General features: G+C 38.6%; 1 protein-coding gene across 4 annotated transcripts in view; it reads left to right on the forward strand.

The window, feature by feature from the left end:
* The window catches only part of casd1 (CAS1 domain containing 1), a 96,202-nt gene that overhangs the window by 45,769 nt on the left and 26,250 nt on the right, over positions 1 to 24,183 (forward strand). For all 4 annotated transcript variants that reach the window (XM_069913661.1, XM_069913660.1, XM_069913658.1 and 1 more), the window contains 3 exons: positions 17,829 to 17,873; positions 17,966 to 18,089; positions 18,166 to 18,380. In XM_069913661.1, coding sequence (XP_069769762.1) covers positions 17,829 to 17,873; positions 17,966 to 18,089; positions 18,166 to 18,380 — 384 coding nt within the window. The remainder of the gene's footprint in view (positions 1 to 17,828; positions 17,874 to 17,965; positions 18,090 to 18,165; positions 18,381 to 24,183) is intronic.

Raw genomic sequence — 24,183 nt, forward strand, 5'->3', positions numbered from 1 at the left:
ACCTTCAAGTTCAAATATGATCAAGATGTGGATGGTTTCAAGAGATGAGTTGGACATGTTAAGCAAGTCACTAGGCTTTCAGTTTTCCATATTACTTAACTTAGGAAAATGTACATTGGCAAGCATCTGAAGATTCTGTGGTTTTCCATATTCCTTCATTCCTCCATTTCCTGCACCTTCTCATCGAACCTAATGCAAGATTACACAACTTGTGTAATCACCCCTGTGTCCCATCTTTAATGTCTAATCCTATTCATGCACTAAATGCCACATCTCAGTTGGACATGTACATAAATTATCCCCAGTTTAATCAAATGTTACAATACAATCAATCAATCAGGCACATACATATTTCACATTGAAAAGGTAATGGCAATTATTTTGATAATGCAGATGCATTTATGCCTAAGCAAAACATGTTATTGGCTGCTTTGCTATTTTGGTTGACCTTGAACTGAACTTGGTAACTCTATATCTTATTAATATGAATGGTGTAATGTTATTTGTTGCTCCCTCTCTACTAATCAGACCCTCCTCCACTAGCATTTTAAGAATAACATCATTAAACGTCACATTAGCACAGAAAATGGCCATTCTTGCCGACCACATCCATAGCATCCTTTTTCATTTCCCATCACCACTGACTCCCATTTGCCCACATTATGACTATCTTTCCATGCCTTGCCTATTTAAGTGTCATTTTAAATGTTTCTTAAATTATTAATTCTATCTGATTCCACCTACAGGCTGATTTCCTGCTTGACCCAATCTAATCTCCAAAATTATTGATGAGCATTTTGTTAAGTGCTTTGTGCGGTATCATGTGTGTCCATCCTAACTTTGTGTGTCCCATTAAATTATTGTCCTTCTTTTCAAATTTCTCCAGTGTGTTGGGAAATGTTCTCCACCCTTGTGTTCCCTTCATTTATTCCTCTGATTCTCCATTGTTGCTTGCTTTCTTTGAATACCATTCCATGGAATATGCCTACAACAAACTCTCACTTCCAGTTGGGTATCTGCCTTTTTCTTCTGCAATGCTCCAATGTTTTCATGTTAGAAAAAGTTTATAAATTCTGAGCCAATGGCAATTCCGAATAATAAAAAAAAAATAAAAATTGTACAGATATTATTTTCAGAAGCTTTCAGTTTATACATACACACTCTTAAAGAATTAAAGTGGAGATACAAACGAGACTGCAGATGCTGGAATCTAAACAAATGCTTTATTTTCTACCACTGATGCTTGCTTTATCCATTGAGTTACTCCAGCAAAGTTTGTTGGGCTGTAGAATTAATTACCATAAATATTCGAGTATAATGCAAAAGATTTTGTACCGAAATTCGAGCTCAAAGTGGGGGGGGGGTTGCATTATACATGGGAGTAAAATTTTTTTTTTTAATTCTGCCATGTTTAATCATGTAGTCGGCTGTAATACATTCTATACAACTTGAAGACACAACCATTAGAAGCTCTGTGGGCAGCATGATGTTTGCTGGTTCATTTTGAACCACTCATTATCAGCAGCTGACTACATTGACGGCAGCGCGACTAGGTTTGGGGGGGAGGAGGGAGGACATAAGGCAGCGCGAATCAGTGGGGAGTGACGGCAGCGTGACTCAGGTGGGGTGGGGGGAGAGATGGCAGCGCGACTTGGGCGGGATAGGGGGGGAGAGACGGCAGCGCCACTAGGTTGGGGGAAGGAGGGGGGAGAGACGGCAGTGCAACTCGGGTGGGAGAGGGGGAGGGACAGCAGTGCAACTCGGGTGGAAGAGGGGGTGAGTCACTCCAGCACGACTCGGGCAGGTGAGGGGAGGGGGGTTATATTATACACGGGTAAAATTTTTCCCCTCAAAAATGGGCGAGTCGCATTTTACACCAAACACATTAAACATTGATATTTACGGTAAGTTTCTGTGAATCATACAAGCTTGTGTGATGCTAAGACTCATACTGTGGAGCATTAATTCATTTGTACTTTCAATTTAATTTGTTATATTCTACATTAATAATGTGGTCTCCTCTACACTGGAGATTAGGTGATTGCTTTGCAATTCTATCAGCTCGAGTCATCCAGAGTTTCCAATTGTCTGACCTTACTGTCTGGCCATCCACACTGCTACAGCAAGGCCCAACGCAAGCTTGAGGAGCAACAATGCATCCTTCACCTGGCCCTATTGAGCCTTCTCGATCCAAAATTGAATTCTTCAATGTTAGGTTTCTACCCATATCGAAACTAGTTGTTTTAATTTTGGCCCAGTTTTTCTTATTCTGTTTGTGTAGCCTAGCATTCTGGACATGTTCCAAAACATTCCACACACAAAAACAGCAAAGTGCTTGTAAAGGTAAAGGTTCCATTATTGTCACGTAATACTACATTTCTTCTTCTGGCTCTCCATCCTGTAGGATGATGATGGTTCCTTTCAGTCAGTTTGTGGGGTTTATACCCCACTCTTCAGAAAGAAGTAGCGCGTGCGTGAATGGATTTTAGGTGAGTAGGGGGTTGCACAGGTCCAGACCCACCCTCTCGACATCCCCTCCCAGATCCAGTAGCATGGTGAGGTCCAAGACGGCTGGGGAAAGTTCTGTTGCAGTGAATGGCCAGACCAAGCTTCAGTGCAAAGGATGCCCTTTCCACGATTCACAACACATGTTTGCTAGATGGCTGTTGACCCTACGAGAGGGTTTGTCTGCCATTTTGACAGGTGTTGTTTTTCATCCTGCAGGATGTCTAGTCACCCTCCACACCAGGCCAGCCTAATGGTGGAGCCAGTTTAGTTGCCAATCATCCGACAGGCAGTCCTGGGTTACATGATACCAGTAGCACTCACACGAATGACCTGACACCAATACTTCATTTTGTATGTAATATACATGAAATTCTTTAACTTTTGTCTGCTGTAAGGCAGATAGTCACCACTTTGTCTAGTGTCCCTCACAGAAACCTACAGCACCTGGTGTTCTTATGCAGTCTTCCCTCCAAGTACTGACCAGTTCTGAGCCTGCTTAGCTTCTGAATATGCCTTCATAAATCCATCTGGTATGGGCCTCTCAGAAAAGTGTGATTCTCGGATAAGGCAGAATGGGGAGAAGAGGGGAAGATGTGTACCAGGGAGTCACGGAGATGTGAAGATGTGTACAAGGGAGTCACCAAGGGAGCGGTCCCTGTGGAAGGGGAGTAGGGAAGAGGTGTTTGGAGGGATGGGAATGTTGAGAACAACAGTCATTGCTCTTGCTATAGCTTATCTCCATATTCTTGCTACTGATGTAATTTCCATTCATAGCCACTAGGAAGCAGATTTGCTCAACTCTTTTCTCCAAATGTACATAAAATCTGCGATAAATCTAATTTTATGGCTCTGAAATGACACAAGAGCAGAAGAAATTAGGAGCAGAATTTTCGATCAAGTCTGCCCTACCTTTCAATATGATCTTACCTAATTTACTCTCACCCTTAACCCTGTGCCATATACGTTAAGAACCTTTGGATCAATTCTTACTCAAGTCCAGTCGAAGCAGGGGTGTGACAAGATGGTGTAAAGGCAAGATGTGTATTCCACCTTCTCCCACCTGGAACATTAAACGCCTGACTTTAAGTTGTTTAAAATTAGTTAAAAATAATATTTTAATATTTTTAAACAATAGTAAATTACTATGGCAACTAATGTAAAAATAATCTAAGGCTGAACTCCAAAAGAAATTGCTATTTAAAAGTACGGAAGAATTGAGGCCTACCTTTACAGCGGAATCCTCAGAGTTGATTTCCGCAATTCCTAAGGCCCAGAGGACCCCAGTTCGGCCAATCTTGACACCGGCGCCAACCTTGTTCCTGCAAGATGGTGCCAGCACCCTGGTGAGTTCGGCCGCTGCTGATCCGCGCGCACGTGAAGCGCAGATGACACGGTTGACAGAGAGACCCGTGGCCTCGCGATCTTGCCGGGTGGCCTGTGGAGTAGCGTCGGAAGATGCTCTGATGTGCCCCGTGGCTTTGCCCGGCCTGCGTGGAGCATTGTGGGTCCGGGAGCTCCTTGATAAGGTGTGGGCTGTGGGGGAGCTCGAACGCCGGCACCCCGAAGAAGTCGGGGCGTCGGCGTCTGGTCTCCAGACCCACAGCCGCATTGTCAAGGCATCTATACCGACGGAAGAGGAACTACTTACCTTTGCAGAATACATCCAGCAGGGGGAGCCAGCAACCTATGAAGGTAAACCTCAAAAAGTGAAACTGGAACCTGGAATGGATCCAGTATTTACAGTTCTGGAAGGGATTGCCTATCAGATGGATAATATGTCAAAACAAATATCAAATGAATCAAGGATTTATGGAGGTGAAAATGAAGATGCATACTTTGTGAAGAAATGTCAAATATGAAACAAGAAATGAATGTAGTCAAAAGTGACATTAATAGATGTATAAAATCATGATACTGTACAAGAAAATTTTAAGAAAATTGAGACAGCTTTTTCTGAGTGTCAAAGTCAAGTGGAGCGTAATAGAGAAAAAATAGAAAAAGTGGAAGGATCTTTTGTAGATTGGGGAATTTAAAAAAGAGACTTATTGAAGAAGATTGATTCTTTGGAAAATCAGAGTCAGAGAAATAATGTGAAGATAGTGGGTCTTCCAGAAGGCTCTGATCCTATAAAATTCTTTAAACGCTGGATCCCAGAAGTTTTGGGTAAAGAGTTCTTTGCTGAAGGTTTGGAGTTAGATGGGGCTCATAGAGCTCTGAGAAGAAAACTGCTTCCAGGACAACCGCCGAGGGCAGTTTTGATTCGTGGTTTAAAATACCAGGATAGAGAAACTTTTTGCGTATGGCAGTACAAAAAGCACGATAAAACCAATCTCCATTAATGGTTCAAATCAATAGTGTTTTATGCTACTTGAGTCATGAAGTTATTCATAGACAGCGAGAATTCAATACGGCTAAAGATGTTCTGTGGCGAAAAGGTTATAAATTTGCTTTTCGTTACCCTGCAATTTTGAAGGTCTTTTATGGAAACTGTCAGTTTTTGCGAACTCTCTGCCGGAATTGAGATGAAATGGTTGTTCTCCGCCTTTGTCTCCTAAAAGGAGATTAAATGGAAATGGCAGTGGAAATGGAAAGAATGGAAAAAATCAAAAGAAAGAAGAAATACAGAATCCTCTTGATATCGAAGATCCAGAGCAATCATTGGGTGTGGAGTTACTGGGTTGAAGATATGGACTATATTTGAACGTGTTTATCTATATAATAAATATGTATCCAGCTGGGGGTTGGTGACGCTGAAAACTTTGCTAGTCATCTGCCACCAGTGGGTTTCCCACACCCAGTTTTTTAGGGTAATACTGCTTTTGGGTGGTTTTTCTTTCGCGTGTGTTTTTAAAATTTTTGTTTTGATTTTTTTTAAGAGGGTTTTTTTCCTCCTTTTTAATTTTTGAAAGATTACAAAGGGGAGCATTATTTTATAGAGTTTAATTTTTTTAGTATGTGTATTTACTAATAGCTAAAATTCTGTCTAGATTGAACTTCGCAACTTTTAATGTTCAGGGATTAATAATCCAATCATTGCTGTATCTGACCCGACTTTGTTAGTTTTCGTGCAGTTGGATAACCATGTTGAGGAACTTTGGGGGGCATCCGATGCGCTCTAGTATTTGCCAAAGCCCTTTCCTGCTCACGGTGTCGTTATGGTGTGAAGCAAGGCTGCGTTCTCGCACCAACCCTCTTTTCAATCTTCAGCATGATGCTGAACCAAGCCATGAAAGACCTCAACAATGAAGACGCTGTTTACATCCAGTACCGCACGGATGGCAGTCTCTTCAATCTGAGGCGCCTGCAAGCTCACAGCAAGACACAAGAGCAACTTGTCCGTGAACTACTCTTTGCAGACGATGCAGCTTTAGTTGCCCATTCAGAGCCAGCTCTTCAGCGCTTGACGTCCTGTTTTGCGGAAACTGCCAAAATGTTTGGCCTGGAAGTCAGCCTGAAGAAAACTGAGGTCCTCCATCAGCCAGCTCCCCACCATGACTACCAGCCCCCCCCACATCTCCATCGGGCACACAAAACTCAAAACGGTCAACCTACAGTTTACCTATCTCGGCTGCACCATTTCATCAGATGCAAGGATCGACAACGAGATAGACAACAGACTCGCCAAGGCAAGTAGTGCCTTTGGAAGACTACACAAAAGAGTCTGGAAAAACAACGAACTGAAAAACCTCACAAAGATAAGCGTATACAGAGCCATTGTCATACCCACACTCCTGTTTGGCTCCGAATCATGGGTCCTCTACCGGCATCACCTACGGCTCCTAGAACGCTTCCACCAGCATTGTCTCCGCTCCATCCTCAACATTCATTGGAGCGACTTCATCCCTAACATCGAAGTACTCGAGATGGCAGAGGCCGACAGCATCGAATCCACGCTGCTGAAGATTCAACTGCGCTGGGTAGGTCACGTCTCCAGAATGGAGGACCATCGCCTTCCCAAGATCGTGTTATATGGCGAGCTCTCCACTGGCCACCGTGACAGAGGTGTACCAAAGAAGAGGTACAAGGACTGCCTAAAGAAATCTCTTGGTGCCTGCCACATTGACCACCGCCAGTGGGCTGATATCGCCTCAAACCGTGCATCTTGGCACCTCACAGTTCGGCGGGCAGCAACCTCCTTTGAAGAAGACCGCAGAGCCCACCTCACTGACAAAAGACAAAGGAGGAAAAACCCAACCCCAACCAACCAATTTTCCCCTGCAACTGTCTGCCTGTCCCGCATCGGACTTGTCAGCCACAAACGAGCCTGCAGCTGACGTGGACATTTACCCCCTCCATAAATCTTCGTCTGCGAAGCCAAGCCAAAGACTGTTCTATGGTTTTCAATAATCCAATAAAGAGAAAGATTATTGACGTATATAAAAAAAAAAGATGAAAATTGATATTGCTTTTGTCTGAGAAACACATTTGACTGAGAAAGAATATTTGAAATTGAAAAGAGACTGGGTTGGTCAAGTTTTCTATTCTTCTTTTAATTCTAAAGTAAAAGAAGTAGTGATTTTAATTCATAAGAAGTTAACATTTGAATTGAAATCTACTGAAGGGAATGCTGGTAGAGTTTTGAGTTAATTGTAAAAATTTTTTGGAATTTTGGAGACTGCTTAATTTATATGCACCCAATACAGATGATGAGCAGTTTATTTCAGAAGCTTTTTTCTTGTTAAATCAGGCTAATGAGAATATTTTAGTGGGTGGTGATTTCAATTGTGTTTTGGATCCTTTATTAGATAGAAATCTGAAGAGTATAAGGAAGTCAAAGATGGCAATACAACTTAGTATGTTAATGAAAGATTTAAATTTGGTAGATATTTGGAGAAAAGTTAATCCTACAGAGAAAGATTTTTCTTTTTATTCTTCAAGGCATGACTCGTTTTCCAGAATTGATTTATTTTTGGTATCAGCACATCTTCAGGGTAGGGTACTGCAAACTGAATATATAAGTACATTTATATCAGATAATTCATTATTAATTTTCTCTTGTGAAAGTTCGGAGATAGTACGTTTGACGTATAGATGGAGGTTTAATGCAATGTTATTGAAAAAACTAGAGTTTGTTACCTTTGTAAAAGAGCATATTTCTTTAGTTTTGACCAAAAATGTTAATTCTGTAAAGTCATTTTGTAGTGTGGGATGCTTTAAAAGCTTATTTGAGGGGACAGATCATTAGCTATTCTATGAAAGTTAAGAAACAATATATGGCAGAAAGTTTACAGTTGGAAAATCAGGATTTTCAGAAAGATATAACAGAAGATTAAAAAAAAGCCCTATCAACGAAGTTAAAGTTATGCTATAATACTTTGCAAACTTACCAGTTTGAACGCTTAATTAATAGATCTAAACAACGTTATTATGGGTTGGGGAAAAGGGCTCACAAGGTACTTGCCTGGCAATTGAAAACTGAACAGGTGTCTCGGACTATTAATGCTGTTAAGAAGAATTTAATAATAACCTATAAGCCTCAGGAAATTAATGACCAGTTTTCTTCATTTTATCTAAAATTATATACTTCTAAGGGGTAACAGGATAATGGTTCTATTGATTCTTTCTTATTTAAATTAACATTACCGGTACTAGATGAGAAAGATATTCAGGAGTTGGAATTTCCATTTATGGATTTTGAAATCAAGGAAGCTATTCGGGTAATGCCTAATGGTAAGTCTCCGGGAGATTATGGGTTTCCTGTGGAATTCTATAAAGTTTTTTTATGATGAATTTCTAATATATTTGGGGAAGTGTTAAATTAAGTTACTGATCAGATGTTACCGGAAACGTGTTCAAGTGCTTTAATAACTGTTATCCCAAAGAAAGATAGAGATCCTTTACAGGAATCTTCTTATAGACCTATTTTTTTATTGAATGTAGACTATAAAATTATGGTGAAAGTATTAGCTAACAGACTTGCTAAATATTTACCTAAATTAGTACATCTTGATCAAGTTTTATTAAGAATAGAAATGCCTCAGATAATATACTTCAATTGCTTACTTTGATCAGTGCTCATCAGTGGCAACCTAATCATCCTATGGTAGTTGCATTAAGATGCCAAAAAAGCTTTTGATAGGGTTAAATGGGACATTTTGTTTAAGATATTAGAGAAATTTAAATTTGGTCCTTTCTTTATTGGTTGGGTTAAAGCTTTGTATATTAATCCGATTGCTAGGGTGGTGACAAATGGACAGACATCTTTACCTTTTAAATTGACTCGATCAACTCGTCAGGGCTGCCCATTGTCACCAGCCCTATTTGAACTGTTAGCACAGGCTATTAGACAAAATGAAGATATTAGAGTGATAAGGATTAAGGATGAAGAATATAAAATTAATCTATTTGCAGACAATGTATTGATATATTTGACAAAGCCTGAGAGATCGTTGAAACAGTTACAGGAGTGTTTATCAAAATTTGGAGAATTGTTGGGATATAAAGTTAATTGGGATAAAAGTGAAATTTTGCCAATTGGAGTAGAAGATTATTCTGAATTTTAAAATATTACAAAATTAAGATGGACGAATAAAATTAAATACTTTGGTGTGTTTGTGGATAATGACTATCAATCGTTATATCAATTAAATTATGTACCTATATTGAGGCGGATTAAAGCAGACTTAACTAAATGGAAAGATCTTCCATTAACTCTAATTGGACGTGTTAATTGTATTAAGATGAATATCTTTCCTTGAATTCAATATTTATTTCATTCAATACCTGTTTGCTTTCAAAGAGTTTTTTTTTCAGGATTTGAATAAAGCAGTACGAGTTTTTGTGGAAAGGTAAATTAGCTCGAGTAGCGTTGCACAAACTTACTTGGAAATATGCATTGGGTGGCTTACAACTGCCACATTTTCAAAATTATTATGAGGCAGCTCAGTTGAAATTTATTAGTAGATTGATGGATTTGGATCAACCTCCTAGTTGGGCTAAGGAGGAGATATCATGTCTACCTAGAATGGAGATTTTGTTACAGGAATATGATATGCCAATACTGAAACATTTATTAAAGATTTGGATTAAAAAAAAAATTAGGGTTGAAAGATAAATTACCAATTTTAACTCCATTATACAATAATGAGCTTATTCCTTTTTCAATGTTTAATAGTTATTTAAAGATTTGGAATTCTAAAGGTATAAAGACAATACAGGACTGTTTTCTAGAGGGACAATTTCTTTCTTTTATCCATTTGAAAGAACAATTTGAAATATCTTTAAACTCTTTATTTGTGTATTATCAGCTTGGGGCATTGGTAAAAGATAATTATGGTAGAGAGATTTATTTACCTACTTTGTCAAAATTTGAATCTTTAATTTCTACTAAACCAAAGAAGGGTTATGTTTCAGTTATGTATAATTTATTACAAGACAATATGGATAAATCAGATTGGGAAAAACCTAAACTTAAATGGGAGACTGATTTAGTGTTTACTTTTCCTGAAGATAATTGGGCGAAGTTGAGTCAGGACAATGTAATTAAATTGGACTAATGTAAGATATGGTATGGTCAATTATAAATTTTACATCAATTGTATTTGACCCCAGAAAAGTTTTTTAAAAATATGGGTTTAGTAATTCAGATTCTTGCTTTAGATGTGGTTTATGTACTGGTACTTTTTTACATGCTGTTTGGACCTGTGTGAAAGTCCAACCATTTTAGCAAGAAATTAAAATAGTTTTGGAAAAATTGTATAAATTTTGTATAAAAAATTGTTAAACTACCTTTGGATCCAAAGATTTTTTTATTGGGAGATTTGTATTCATTAAGGGGAATGGGTTTGGATAAAGTTCATATTGCTTTTGTATGTTTGGTGTTGTCGTTAGCGCATAAATCTGTTGTTATTACTTGGAAAGATGATGTAGAAATTAATATAATATGCTGGCATAATGAATTGAAAGCTTGTATTGTTATGGAAAAAATACTTATAATTTACATGACAATTCTTTTTTTGTTGATAAGTGGTCTCCGTATTTGAAATATATGCAATTAGATGTATTTTGAACTTATTAACATATTTTTTTTAAATATATATAAATTATATATATATATACTCTCTATGTATTTATGTTTATTTTTTGGCTCCCCTTAAGGAAGCTAGCTGATGGGCGTGGAAGGGTTTTTTAATTTTTTTTGTTTTTAAAATTTTTTAATATATATAAATCTTTGTAAAATTACTTTGTTTGAATATTTAGATTGTTTGTTATACTTATTACTTATCTTTTAAATAAAGTTTTTTAAAAAAGTCCAGTCGAAGCTTGCACTGAATATTTTTTTAAACACAGGAAGATTTTTTGATAAGCAAGGAAGTCAGTTGGAATGCAGAATGAGATTGTAATCACATCTGATTGAATAGCAGAGTCTAATTAAAGGGCTAATGAGCTTGTTTTTGTATCTAATTTGTATGAAAAATAGATTGAACGAGCTACTGTATTTTATATTAATTCCACATTTGTTTATTGTGGATTGTACAAAGGTTCTTTTTTTAAAAAAGACAATTTTAAAAATTAGCCAAGACAACTCACCTGAGAATGTTATTGTCTCTAGGTTTTAAAGAATCTACCTTTTTAATATCCTTTCCATGATTTTTAAGAAACTTACTTAACTTAAAAATAGATATCAGTTTAAACAAACTTTTAAAGGTAATTAAGATAATTTCTGTATATGACAATTGCTTTAAAATATTTCTCATCAATTAAATATATAAAAGATATCCTTTTCAGACTAGGGTAAGGCAATACATTTTCTCTATATGTTGAGAACCTTTGGAGCAATCTTGAGGAAGCAGGCACTGAATATTTTTGAAACACAGGAAGATTTTTTGATAAGAAAGGGAGTCCCAAGATGCTACCAGCATTGTAACAGCAAAAGGGTAATTACAGAGATAATAGGTCCTCTTGAGGATTAATATGGTTGCCTATGTTCTGAGCCACAGGAGGATTTAAATGAATATTTCTCATCTGTATTTACTCTGTGCAGTGTCATAGAAGCTAAAGAATCTAGGCTTATGACTAGTAATGTTTTGGAACATATCCATATTACAGAAAGTGAGATGCATATGCTCTTAAAGCACATTAAGGTGGATAAATACCAATGACCTGGCCAAGTGTACCGTAGGACATGCTGGGAAGCTAGTGAAGAATTGCTAGAGACCCTGGCAGAAATATTTACATCATCTTTACAATGGATGATGTACCAGAAGACTAGAAAGTGGGTAATGTTGTACTTTGATTTAAGAAAGGTTGCAAGGATAAGCAGGATATTACAGGATGGTGATCCCAATGTCAGTAGTGGGAAAGTTATTGGATGGGATTCTGAGGGACTGGATTTACCAGTCTTTGAATGGGCAAAGATTGATTGGGTATGGCCAGCATTGATTTTTGTATGGGAACACCTGTTTTACAAATTTGAATGATTTTTTTTTGAAGGGGTTATGAAGGGGATTGATGAGGGCAGGACAATGGATGTTCTCTATTTAGATTTTTGTAAAGGCTTTGGCAGAGTCTGATATGGAAGGCTAGTCTGGAAAATTAGATAACAGATTCAACAAGTCAGTTTTATTTGAATATGACTTGATGAAAGGGCATTTATGGAGGATTGTTTTTCAGATTCAAGACCTGTGACCAGTGGTAGGCTGGCTCAGATCTTGTCATCTATATTAATGATGTAGATATCAATGTAGTTAATATGGTTAGTAAGTCTGAGGATAATGCTAAAAATAATAATATTGTAGTCAGTGAGAAAGGGTATTGAGGACTACAAGAGGGTCCATGACAATTGGAGTTGTAGGTCAAAGAATGGCAGATGAAATTTAACTCCGATAAGTTTGAGGAGTGACATTTTGGTAGGAAAACTAAGGTAGGACTTGCATCATAAGTGACAGTACCCTGGAGAATGTTGTAGAACAGTGACCTGGGAATTGGATCCCTGAAGGTAGCAGCATAGGTAGACAGGCTGGTGAAGATGGCATTTAGCACATTTGCCTTAATTGGTCAGGGTAATGAATATTGGAGTTGCGACAGTTGTACAAGATATTGGTGAGACCACATTTGGAATATTGTCTGCAGTTATGGTCGCCCAGCTGTAGGACAAATGCTTTTAAGCTGGAAAGGATGGAAAACAGATTCACAAGGATATTAGTAAAACACAAAAAGTCTGCAAATGCTGTGATTGAATGTCATTTCACTGGCTCACGACAAAGCCCTGGAACACCTGGACAGCAAAGATGCATATATCAGGATGCTCTTTATTGACTATAATTTAGCATTTAACACCATCATCCCCTCAAAACTGATCAGCAAACTCCAAGACCTGGGGGTTGACACTTCACTGTGTAATTGGATCATGGATTTACTCACCTCCAGACCACACTCGTTGGTAAGAACGTCTGCTCCACAATCTCCATCAGTACTTGGAGCACCACAAGGCTGCGACTGCGTGGCTCAGTATGACAATAACACCATCTACAAATTTGTCAGCCGTACCACCAATGTATAAAGGAAGGGGATGAGTCAGGATACAGGATGGAGATTGAAAACTTGGCTAAATGGTGCACCAACAACAACCTTGCTCTCAATGTCACCAAACTAAGGAAGGAAAGCCAGAGGTATACAATCCAATAATTATTGGGGGTATTGGAGGTGGTGAGGGTGAGAAATCTTAAGTTCTGGAGGATTAACTATCTCAGAGGATCTTCACTGGACCCAACACACCACTGGCATCATGAGCAAAGCACGTCAGCGCCTCTATTTCCTCAAGTTTGCGAAGGTTTGGTGTAACAGCAGAAACCCTGGCAAATTTCTACAGAGGTGTGGTGAAAAGTGTGCTGACTGGCTGCATCACGATCTAGTATGGGGACACCAATACCCCTGAGTGTAAATTCCTCCCAAATATAGTGGACACAGCCCAGGACATCACAGGAAAAACTCTCCCCACTATTGAGTACATCTACAGGAATGCTGCTGTCAGAGAGCAACAGCAATCATCAAGACCCACACCACCAGCACAACGCTCTGTTCTCACTGCTGCCATCAGGAAAGAGGTGTAGGTGCAACAAGACTTGCACTACCAGGTTCAGGAACAGCTCCTACCCCTCCACCATCAGACTCTTCAATGACAAACTCAATCAGACTCATTTAAGGACTCTTACTTGTGCACTTTATTAATTTTCTGTTTGTTCTCTCTGAATTGCAGTCAATTTGTTTATATTCATTATCTGTTTACAGTTTTTTACATGTTTACGCGATGTAGTTTTTTTTGTGCAACCAATTAGTGCTGCTCCTGCAAGAAAAAATAATGGTTGTATGTGATATCATGTATGTACTCTGACAATAAATCTGAAATCTGATTAAAGTAAAAACACAATGCTGGAGAAATTCAGCAGGTCAAATAGTGTATACATAACCAATCATCTTGTTTGATCTGTTGAGTTTCTCCAGCATTGTATTTTCACTTAACAGAAATATTACCACAACTAGAGTGCTTGAGTTAAAGGTAGAGCTTGGATGGGCTGGAACTATTCTCCTCAAAGCTTAGGAAGCTGAAGTATATAAAATGACAAGGGGTATAGATAAGGTGACTGGTCAGACTTTTTACCCCAGAGAGGAGAGTCCATAAATTTAAAGTGAGATGGGAATGATTTAAAAGGGACCTGAGGGGCAATATCTTCATACAGAGGGTAGTGGGTATATGGGATTAGATTCTGGATAGGAAACCTTTGGAGGGATATGGGACAAATGGAGTCAAATAGGACTAACTTGGAGGAACAGCCTGATTGGTGTAGAAGAGTTGGGATAAAGGGCCCATTTCTGTGCTATCCTATCTCAAAGGTCTTAGTTTGAATAGCTGTATTCTTTCACAGTCTGTGCACAGGATGGATTTTAAGAACCCAAACAGTACCAAGTGAATTCAGAAAATAGAAATGAATTGAATGAGTAGTGTTGGAACCTATATCACAGTAAATGTACTGCCACCCATAGTGCCGATGATTTACATCATTGCAGCTTCCTTTAGCAAGAGCTAACTGTGAGAGTAGACTAGCAGGAACTTGTGTGATTTGACCAAATCAGAAAACAAATAAAATGACAGTAGCCTCTGTAATAAAAGTGACTTGATAGATATTTCAGTTTATTTATGCAAATATTGGTCTTGAATGAAATTGATGTTCAATTATCTGAGGTAACAGGGGGTAAAAAAGGGGGAGGAGTTGCTCTGCTTGTTAAGGAGGACATTACTGCCGTGCGGTAGCAGGTTGGTTTGGAGGAATCATCCAGTGAGGCTGTTTGGGTGGAATTGAGGGGTGGAAGAGGCATGAGGGTATTAATAGGAGTGTATTATAGACTACCAAATGGGCCAAGAAAATTGGAAGAACAAATTTGTAAGGAGATAGCATATAATGTGTAATAAACATAAGGTAGTGATCATGGGAGATTTTAACTTTCCTCACATTGATTGGGATACCCATATAGTAAGAGAGGGCAGGATGCGCTAGAGTTTGTCAAATGTGTGCAAGATAGTTTTCTTAATCAATACGTAGAGGAACCGACTCGGGATGGTGTAATACTGGATCTCCTGTTAGGGAATGAGATAGGTCAGGTGTCTTGAGCTTAATGTTGGAGAACAAATTGGGTCTAGTGATCACAACTCTATTAGTTTTAGGGAAGAGCAAAGAAGGGCCTAAAGTTGAGGTTCTGGATTGGAGAAAAGCAATTGGAGTATTGAGTGGGACATGATTTTTTTCAGGAAAGGATGTAAATGAAAAATGGAGAATATTCAAAGAAGAAATTTTGAGAGTACAGAATAGATATGTCCCAGTGAGGATCAAAGGAAAGGCTGGAAGTCACAGGGAGTCTTGGTTTTCGAGGAATATTAGAAATTTGGATAGGAGAAAGGGGGAGGTGTACAAGAGGTATAAACAGCTGGATGATGAGAAATTGAAAGAGGACTACAAGGAGTGTAGAAAAAATCTTAAGAAAGAAATTAGAAAGGCCAAAAAGAGGCACGAAGAGGCTTTGGCAGGCAGAGTAAATCCAAAGGGTTTCTATAGGTGCATTAAAAGTAAAAGATTAGTGAGGGATAAAATTGGACCCCTTGTAGATAGGGAGTGTAGGCTATGTGAAAAGTCAGAGGAGATGGGGAAAATTTTAAATGATTTATTTTCCTCGGTATTCACAAGGGAAATAAATATTGTACCAGTTGAAGTAAAGAAAAATAGTGGGGAGGTCATGAATCATATAAGGATAACTGAGGAAGTAGTGATGGGAGTGTTTAAAAAAAAAAAAGGTGGACAAATCTCTGGGTCCGGACATTGTATTCCCAAGGACACTCAGGGAGACTAGTGTACAGATAGTGGGGCCATTAACAGAGATATTTAGGATGTCACTAGTCACGGGGGTAGTGCCAGAGGATTGGAGGGTGGCTCATGTTGTTCCGCTGTTTAAGAAAGGGTCCAAATGTAAGCCAGGAAATTATAGACCTGTGAGTCTGATGTCTGTGGTGGGTAAGTTGATGGAAAGTGTTCTGAGGGATGGCATTTACAAATATTTGGAAGAACAGGGATCGATAGGAAGTAGTCAGCATGGTTTTGTCAGGGGTAGACCATGCTTAACAAACCTTATAGAGTTTTTCGAGGGGGTTACAAAAAAGGTTAATGAAGGGAAGGCTGTGGATGTTGTCTATTTAGACTTTAGTAAAGCTTTTGACAAAGTTCCCCACAGGAGGTTAGGAAAAAAGGTGGAGGCATTAGATAAATAAGGAGGTAGTGAAATGGATTCAGCAATGGTTGGATGGGAGGTGTCAAGAGAGTACTGGTAGAAAATTGTTTGTCAAGTTGGAGGCCGGTGACTAGTGGAGTTTCCTCAGGGATCGGTCCTGGGTCCACTATTGTTTGTTATATATATTAATGATCTGGAAGAAGGGGTGGTAAATTGGATAAGTAAGTTTGCAGATGATACAAAGATTGGTGGTATTGTGGTCAGTGAGAAAGATTACTATAGCTTAAAAAGAGATATAGGAAAGCTAGAGGAGTGGGCTGAGAAATGGCTGATGGAATTTAATACGGATAAGTGTGAAGTGTTGTATTTTGGAAAGGCAAATCTAAATTGGTCATATACATTGAATGGTAGACAATTGAGGAGTGCAGAGCAACAAAGGGCTTTAGGAGTTATGGTATATAGTACCCTCAAAGTTGATACTCAGGTAGATAGAGTGGTGAAGAAGGCATTTGGAATGTTGGCCTTCATAAATCAGAGTAGTGAATTCAAGAGTTGGGATGTTATGATGAAATTGTACAAAGCATTGGTGAGGCCAAGTTTGGAATACTGTGTGCAGTTTTGGTCACCGAATTATAGGAAGGATATAAACAAAATAGAGAGAGGGCAGAGAAAGTTCACGAGAATATTGACAGGATGTCAGGGTTTGAGTTACAGAGAAAGGTTGAGTAGCCTGGGGCTTTTTTCTCTGGAGCGTAGAAGATTGAGGGGGGATTTGATGGAGGTGTTCAAGATTTTAAAAGGGACAAAGAGAGTCAACGTGGATAGGCTTTTTCAATTAAGAGTGGGGGATATTCAAACCACAGGCCATGGTTTGAGATTGCAGGGGGAAAATTATAAGGGGAATATGAGGGGAAATTTCTTCACGCAAAGGGTGTTTGGGATGTGGAATAAGCTTCCGGCAGAGGTGGTTGAAGCAAGGATGTTATTTACATTTAAGGAAAGACTGGATAATTACATGGAGGGGAGAGGATTGGAGGGGTATGGAGCAGGTGCTGGTCAGTGGGACTAGGAGGGTGGAGATTTGTTCTGGCATGGACTAGTAGGGCCAAACTGGCCTGTTCTGTGCTTTATATGGTTATATATGGTTATAAATTCCAAAATATGAATTCAGTGAGGTTTAAAGAGGCAAAATCTAATGTGACAGGAGCTAATTGAACAAATGTTTAAAATATTTCACCTCTGTGTCCCTCCCCAGTTCATTTGCCCCTTTATATACATCATATCACCCAATTCACTTTAGTCTTGAAAATAAACCCGACCCGAAACATTTGTACTCATGGAAGACCTGGTCAATTAATCCAGTAATTCTTTGTTTGTTCAAGATTCCAGCATCTGCAACTTTTGTGTTTCTTGATTTAAAATATTGGCATTTAATGATGCCTTGGATTCTAGAGTGATCTTCTGAAGTGGATCTTAATTTTTTTTTTCTTTCTTGTTATGTACCAAGATCTCCATTGACACTTTAATCTCATGCTAATTTACTTTTATTAGAATCAGTTCATGCTCCTTTGTATGTCTGTAAATATTATTGTTTTTCCGTGCAGGGTACACAACAGAAGCCCCATATTATTGTGGTGGGCGCTGCTACGGTAATTTAATTTACATTAAATTGGATTGTAGATTATCATTCATATTTTATCATTCGCATGCCATTGCAAACAAATGATTGTTTTGCTTACAGTGGTCAATTAAAATTCAAAATGGGAGTATGGAAGCCCTCACTCAATATAAAATTAATCTTACATCGATTGCACCTCTGCTGGAGAAGCTTGCAGAAACTAATGACATTTATTGGATTTTGCAAGGTAAACTCGCCTTTATCATTTCCTTATTATAGTTGGTTTTTTTTGTTACTGACCCATCTTTTAATTTTTTTCTCAGATCCAGTATTTGAAGATTTGCTGAGTGAGAATAGAAAAATGATCACTAATCAAAGGATTGGCTTGTACAATAAAGCTGCTTTGAGCATTTTGAACAACAGCACCAAGAATATGTCAGCTAAAGTTAAGATTCTCCGGGCTTCCAAATTAGTTGCAGAAGATACCATGGCGGGATCTTTGGATGGCTTGCACTCACCTGAAATCACTAGAGACATTGTATGTATCGTATGTATCATATGATAATAGTTTCAGATTTTAAGACTTTTGCACTTACGTGAGAATGCTATTAGAATTAATCCTTTTAGAAGGGTAATTTAATATAGTTGAGTAATGAGTAGGATTATATAATTGAGATGAGGCATGTATTTTGTTTGTATGAGTATAGAGAATGCATTGTCCAGCTGTCCTAATCTATAACTAATATTACTGAATAAATTTAGACCAAGCAGATTTAACATTTTAGTTTTATGATGGAGTAGTTATAACCATATAACAATTTACAGTACTAAAACAGGCCATATCGGCCCTTCTAGTCCGCACTGATTTACATGAAACTCCACTAGTTCCACCTACCCACTCACATGCCTATAACCCTCCAACCCCCTCACATCCATGTACTCATCTAGCCTCTTAAATGACAGAATTGACCCTTCCGCAACTACTTCTTCTAGTAGATCATTCCACTCAGCCACCACTTTCTGAGTGAAGAAGCATCCTCTTATATTACTCCTAAAGTTCTGCCCCCTAACCCTTAACTTATGACCCCTTGTACAATCTCCCCTACCCTCAGGGGAAAGAGCCTATTCACATCTACTCTATCTATTCCCTTCATAATTTTAAATACCTCTATCAAATCACCTCTCAACCTTCTACGCTCCAACGAATAAAGTCCCAGTATACTTAATTTTTCTCCGTATTCAAGATACTGCAATCCAGGCAACATTTTTGTGAACCTTCTTTGCACCCTCTCTACCTTATTTATATGCTTCCTATAATTTGGAGACCAGAACTGCACACAATACTCCAAACTTGGCCTCACCAAAGCCTTAAACAGTCTCAACATCACTTCACAGCTCCTATATTCTATGTTATGATTTATGAAGGCCAGCATACCAAAAGCCTTCTTCACCACCCTATCTACATGGGAATCTACATTCAAGGAACGCTGAACCATTATTCCAAGATCCCTTTGTTCCTCAGCATTCCTCAATGCCCTCTCCTTCACTGCATACATTCTATTTTGGTTATTCTTCCCAAAATGAAGCACCTCACACTTATCTACATTAAACTCCATCTGCCACTTTTCCAAACAGTCCAAATCCTTCTGTAGTCCATGAAAACCCTCTTCACCATTCACAACTCCCCTTATTTTTGTATCATCCGCATATTTACTCACCTAATTTAACATCCCATCATCCAAATCATTAATATAAATGACAAACCACAAAGGACCCAATACTGATCCCTGAGGCACACCACTCATCATCGGCCTCCATCCTGACAGACAGTTGTGCACTACGACTCTCTGGTGCCTATCCTCCAGCAACTGCTGAACCCATCTGACTATTTCTATATTAATCCCTAGAGATTGAACCTTCTTCACTGACCTTCCATGCGGAACCTTATCAAAAGCCTTACTAAAATACAAATAGACCACATCATCTGCTCTACCATCATCATCCTTTCTGGTCAACTCTTCAAAATTTTCAACAAGATTCGTCAAGCATGACTTTCCCTTCACAAACATATTTTGGGTGTCCCTGATCAATCCCTGCCTATCCAGATACTTATACATATTATCCCTAAGAATTCCTTCCATTAGTTTCCCCACCACCGATGTCAAACTTATTGACCTATAGTTGCTTGGCCTACACCTTGCACCTTTTTAAACAGTGGAACCAATGTTTACAACCGCCAATCCCGCGGCACCACAACCTCCTCCAGTGACTGTTGAAAAATCACTGTCAGAGCCTTCGTTATTTCCTCCCTGACCTCCCTTAAGGTCCTGGTAAAAATCCCATCAGGATCAGGATACCTTTCTACCTTTATACACCCCAGAAGTTCTAAAATTTCTTCTTTACTAATCCCTATCTTCTCCATAACTAACCCTTTTGCCTCACTTATCCCACACAATTCAATATCTGTTTCCTTCGTGAACACTGACAAGAAGAATGTATTCAATATCTCCCCCATCTCATATGGTTCCTCACACGTACGTCCGCTGTAATTTTCCAGTGGACCTATTCTATCCTTAACTTTCCTTTTACTATTCACATATTTGTAGAAACCCTTCGGATTTGCTTTACCCTATTTGCTATAGCCCCCTCGTACCTTCTTTTTGCCTTTCTAATTTCCCTCTTAAGGCTCTTTCTACAATCTATGTATTGTCCATACATCTCATCAATCCTTTGCTTCTTGTATTTAATGTAGGCCACCCTCTTATCCTAAACTATCTTTCTAATCTCTCTAGAAATCCATGGCTCCCTTGAACATTTGGCCTTGCCTTTTGTCCTGACAGGAACATAAAGATTCTGCACTCTCAAAATCTCACCCTTAAATGCTCCCAAATTCTCAACGTCCTTTCCAGAAAAAAGATCATTCCAAACTACTCCCTGCAAATCCCTTTAAATCTGGCTTTCCCCCACTCAAAGACCTTCATCTTCGGACCAGACCTGTCCCTTTCCGTAATTAAGCTGAAACTAATGGTGCAATAATCAAAGTGCTCCCCAAGCACACCTCCGTCACCTGCCCTATTTCATTCCCCAACAGTAAATCTAGCACTCCTCCCTCTCTAGTGAGTACCTCAACATATTGATGCAAAAAACAATCCACCAGACATTTTACAAGCTCTTAGCCAACCAGCCCACTCACTGACTGCGTCTCCCAATCAATCTAGGTTAGGAAAATTAAAATCCCCAACTAACACCACCCTGTGCTTACTGCACATCTCAGCTATTTCCTTACACATTTGCTCTTTTAGTTCCCTCTCCCCATTTGGTGGTCTATAATACACCCTATAATCATAACCTCACCTCTTTTATTTTTTTAATTCCACCCACACTGCCTCCCTTGGTTATGTAATTTTTATATAAAAAAGAGAAATTATGGAAAATTGCCATTATATTATCATATATTTTGGCTTACAAGTCGACTGGCAGATAAGTCAGGTGCCCATTTTCAGCCCTATTTTCATTTTGTTATCGTATATCGGGCATATAAGTCGATTTCCCCCCCCCCCCACAAAAAAAATTACAGACTGAGGGTGAGGATGGTTGTTATTACAGGGGTTCCAGCAAAACTATGATAGTATGAAGGAAGTTTTAAGTTAAAAGTAATAGAAATGGCCAAGAAATCCAGCAACTGGACTGTTTCAAAGAAAAGTTGATATATATGAGAAGTTGGTAAGAGATTGGAGAAAGAAAAAAAAGAGACTTCAAGAAAAATACCAAAAAGGCAATGTTTGATCAGAAGAGGAATTGGCCAGAGTTGGAAAATCACTGTACATGGGTACATAAAACAGAGGCAAGATTGCTACCTCGTTACACAAAATAAAATAAGATTATATGTACTGAAGTGGACAAAGTCGCACACAGAATGCAGTAAAGATTTTGAAGCTACAGTAGGCTGGTGCAACTGTTTCATGAACAGGTAAAATCTGATAATTACGACAAAAGACAAAAATTGCACAGAAACTACCAAAAGATCTTGATCATAAAGTTGTAAGTTTTCACCGATTTATTATATGTAAATGGCAGAAACACCAGACTGCATTGGAAAATATTGGAAACATGGACGAAACCCCCATGAATTTCGACATGATAGGCAATAGAGCAGTGGAAAGTAAAGGTGTGAAAACTGTGCAAACCAGAAGTACAAGCTATAAAAGGACCAGGTTTACAGTGGTGTTATCATGCATGGCCGACAGGATGAAGTTAAGACTCATGGTAATCTTCATGTGCAAACTTAAACGTAAAATAAAATTTCCAGCAGGTATTTTTCTACATTTTCATGAAAAAATGATGGATGGATGAAAGTGGTGTAGAACTGTGGATAGACAGTGTATGGAACAAGCGGCCAGGCGGTTTACGCAAGGATCGGAGTTTTCTGGTCTGGGATATGTTTCGTAACCACTTAATTGAAAACACTAAAAGAGGAGTAGTGCTAAATAATACTTACATGGCAGTTAATCCATGTGGTCTGATGTCTCTATTGCAACCACTAGATGTCTGCTTGAACAAGCCATTCAAAGACCATGTGCGTGAAGAATGGAATACATGGATGATGAGCGCAGAAAAATTAATCACAAAAGGCGGGGCAATGCGTGCTGTATCACTTGATGTGCTATGTGACTATACTCAAAGAATGGAGCAAAGTGAAAGTAGAGACTAAAAAAATAATTTTAAAAATGTGATATCTCTTGTGCAATGGATGGTACTGAAGATGATTTATTGTGGGACATTGACAATGAAGCTGAAGCCACCTCATCTGATACAGACTGGGACCTATATGATGACAGTGAGACTTTGGATGTGCTTTGCCTCAGACGATGATAGTGATTTTGAAGGATTCCAAATGTTTTTCTTTATCAAATGAAAATTTTGTTCTACTATACTGGTTGCATGAAAATTTGTTGTAGTTGGGGTTTTTTTTTTTTACAAGGGTCGACTTGTATGCCAAAATATATGGTAATTCTCTATTAAAATGCAAGTGTAAATTAAATCAAACATTGAAGCAATTGCTGAGCAATAATTGGTATTGTGTTATTTATCAATTTGAAAAACATGGGATGATATGTCTGATGTTGCTCTGGTTGGTTCTTGTTTCATTCACTTAATGCTTTTAATCCTTAAGCAAGAATATAGTAGTGGCAGAGTGGGTATAGAGTTGTATAGTTCTGCAATAAGGAATCAGGCCTTCGGCCAAACATGTACAAGCCAACCTAGATGTCTCCCCATACTGGTTTCATTTGCCTGCAGTCAGCCCATATCCCTCTAAATCTTTTCAATTCAGGTACCTATCTAAATGTTTTTTTTTAAACTATTACAATTTCAAACCCTCTATCACTTCCTTGGGGAGTTTATTTTGTCTACCTTGCCTTCCATGTGAAAAAGTGTCTTTTCAATCTTTCATCTCTCACCTTAAATCTATGCATCTAGTTTTGGATTCTGGGGGGGAAAAGCCTTGACAATTTACTTTCTTTATAACCCTAATGATTTTCTAAACTTCTCTCAAATCATTTCTTGACTGTTCACCATACCATTAATTTTGGTTTCTTTTACAAACTAACTAACCATACTATCTAAATCATCATCATTAATAAGTATGACAAACAACAATGTGGCACAGAGGCTCCGTTAGCTCAGTGGTTAGAGCACTAATCTTGTAAACCAGGGTTTGCAAGTTCATTCCTTAGATGCTTGACAAAGTTATAACTCTCTCTTTCTTGCAGTAGACAAAGTTAAAGAATTTTGTGTATGTTACATTCTAAATGTAGTATTGTGTGACAATATGGAACCTTTACCTTTACACTATTAGTCACAGACATATAATCTGAATAATAACTCTCCACTACCATCCTTTGACTTCTACCATCTTACCTGTATCCAATTGACGAACTCTCCCTGGATCCCATGCCATGTGGTCTTCTGGATAGCCTACTCTGCAACGTTGTCAAAGGCCTGGTTAAAGTCCATGTCGACAACATCTCCTGCTCTGCCCTTGTAAATCCCCTTCATGACCTCTTCAAAAGAAAAAAATCAAATTCGTGGGACATGATATCCCAAACATAAAGCTATGCTGACCATCAGTCTTTGCCTTTCCAAATGCACGTACATCCTGTCCCTTAGGATCTGTTCCCGTAATTTACCAATGACTAAAGTTAAGCTCGTCGGGCTGTGGTTGTTTAGCTTGTCTTTGCAACCTTTTTTAAAATGCACAACATTAGCCACCCTCCCGTCTTCTGGCAACTTACCCATGCCTAACAATGATACAACTATCTCTGCTAGAGTTCCTGTAATTT

This window comes from Narcine bancroftii, chromosome 1 (assembly GCF_036971445.1).
Source record: "Narcine bancroftii isolate sNarBan1 chromosome 1, sNarBan1.hap1, whole genome shotgun sequence".
Lineage (NCBI taxonomy): Eukaryota > Metazoa > Chordata > Chondrichthyes > Torpediniformes > Narcinidae > Narcine > Narcine bancroftii.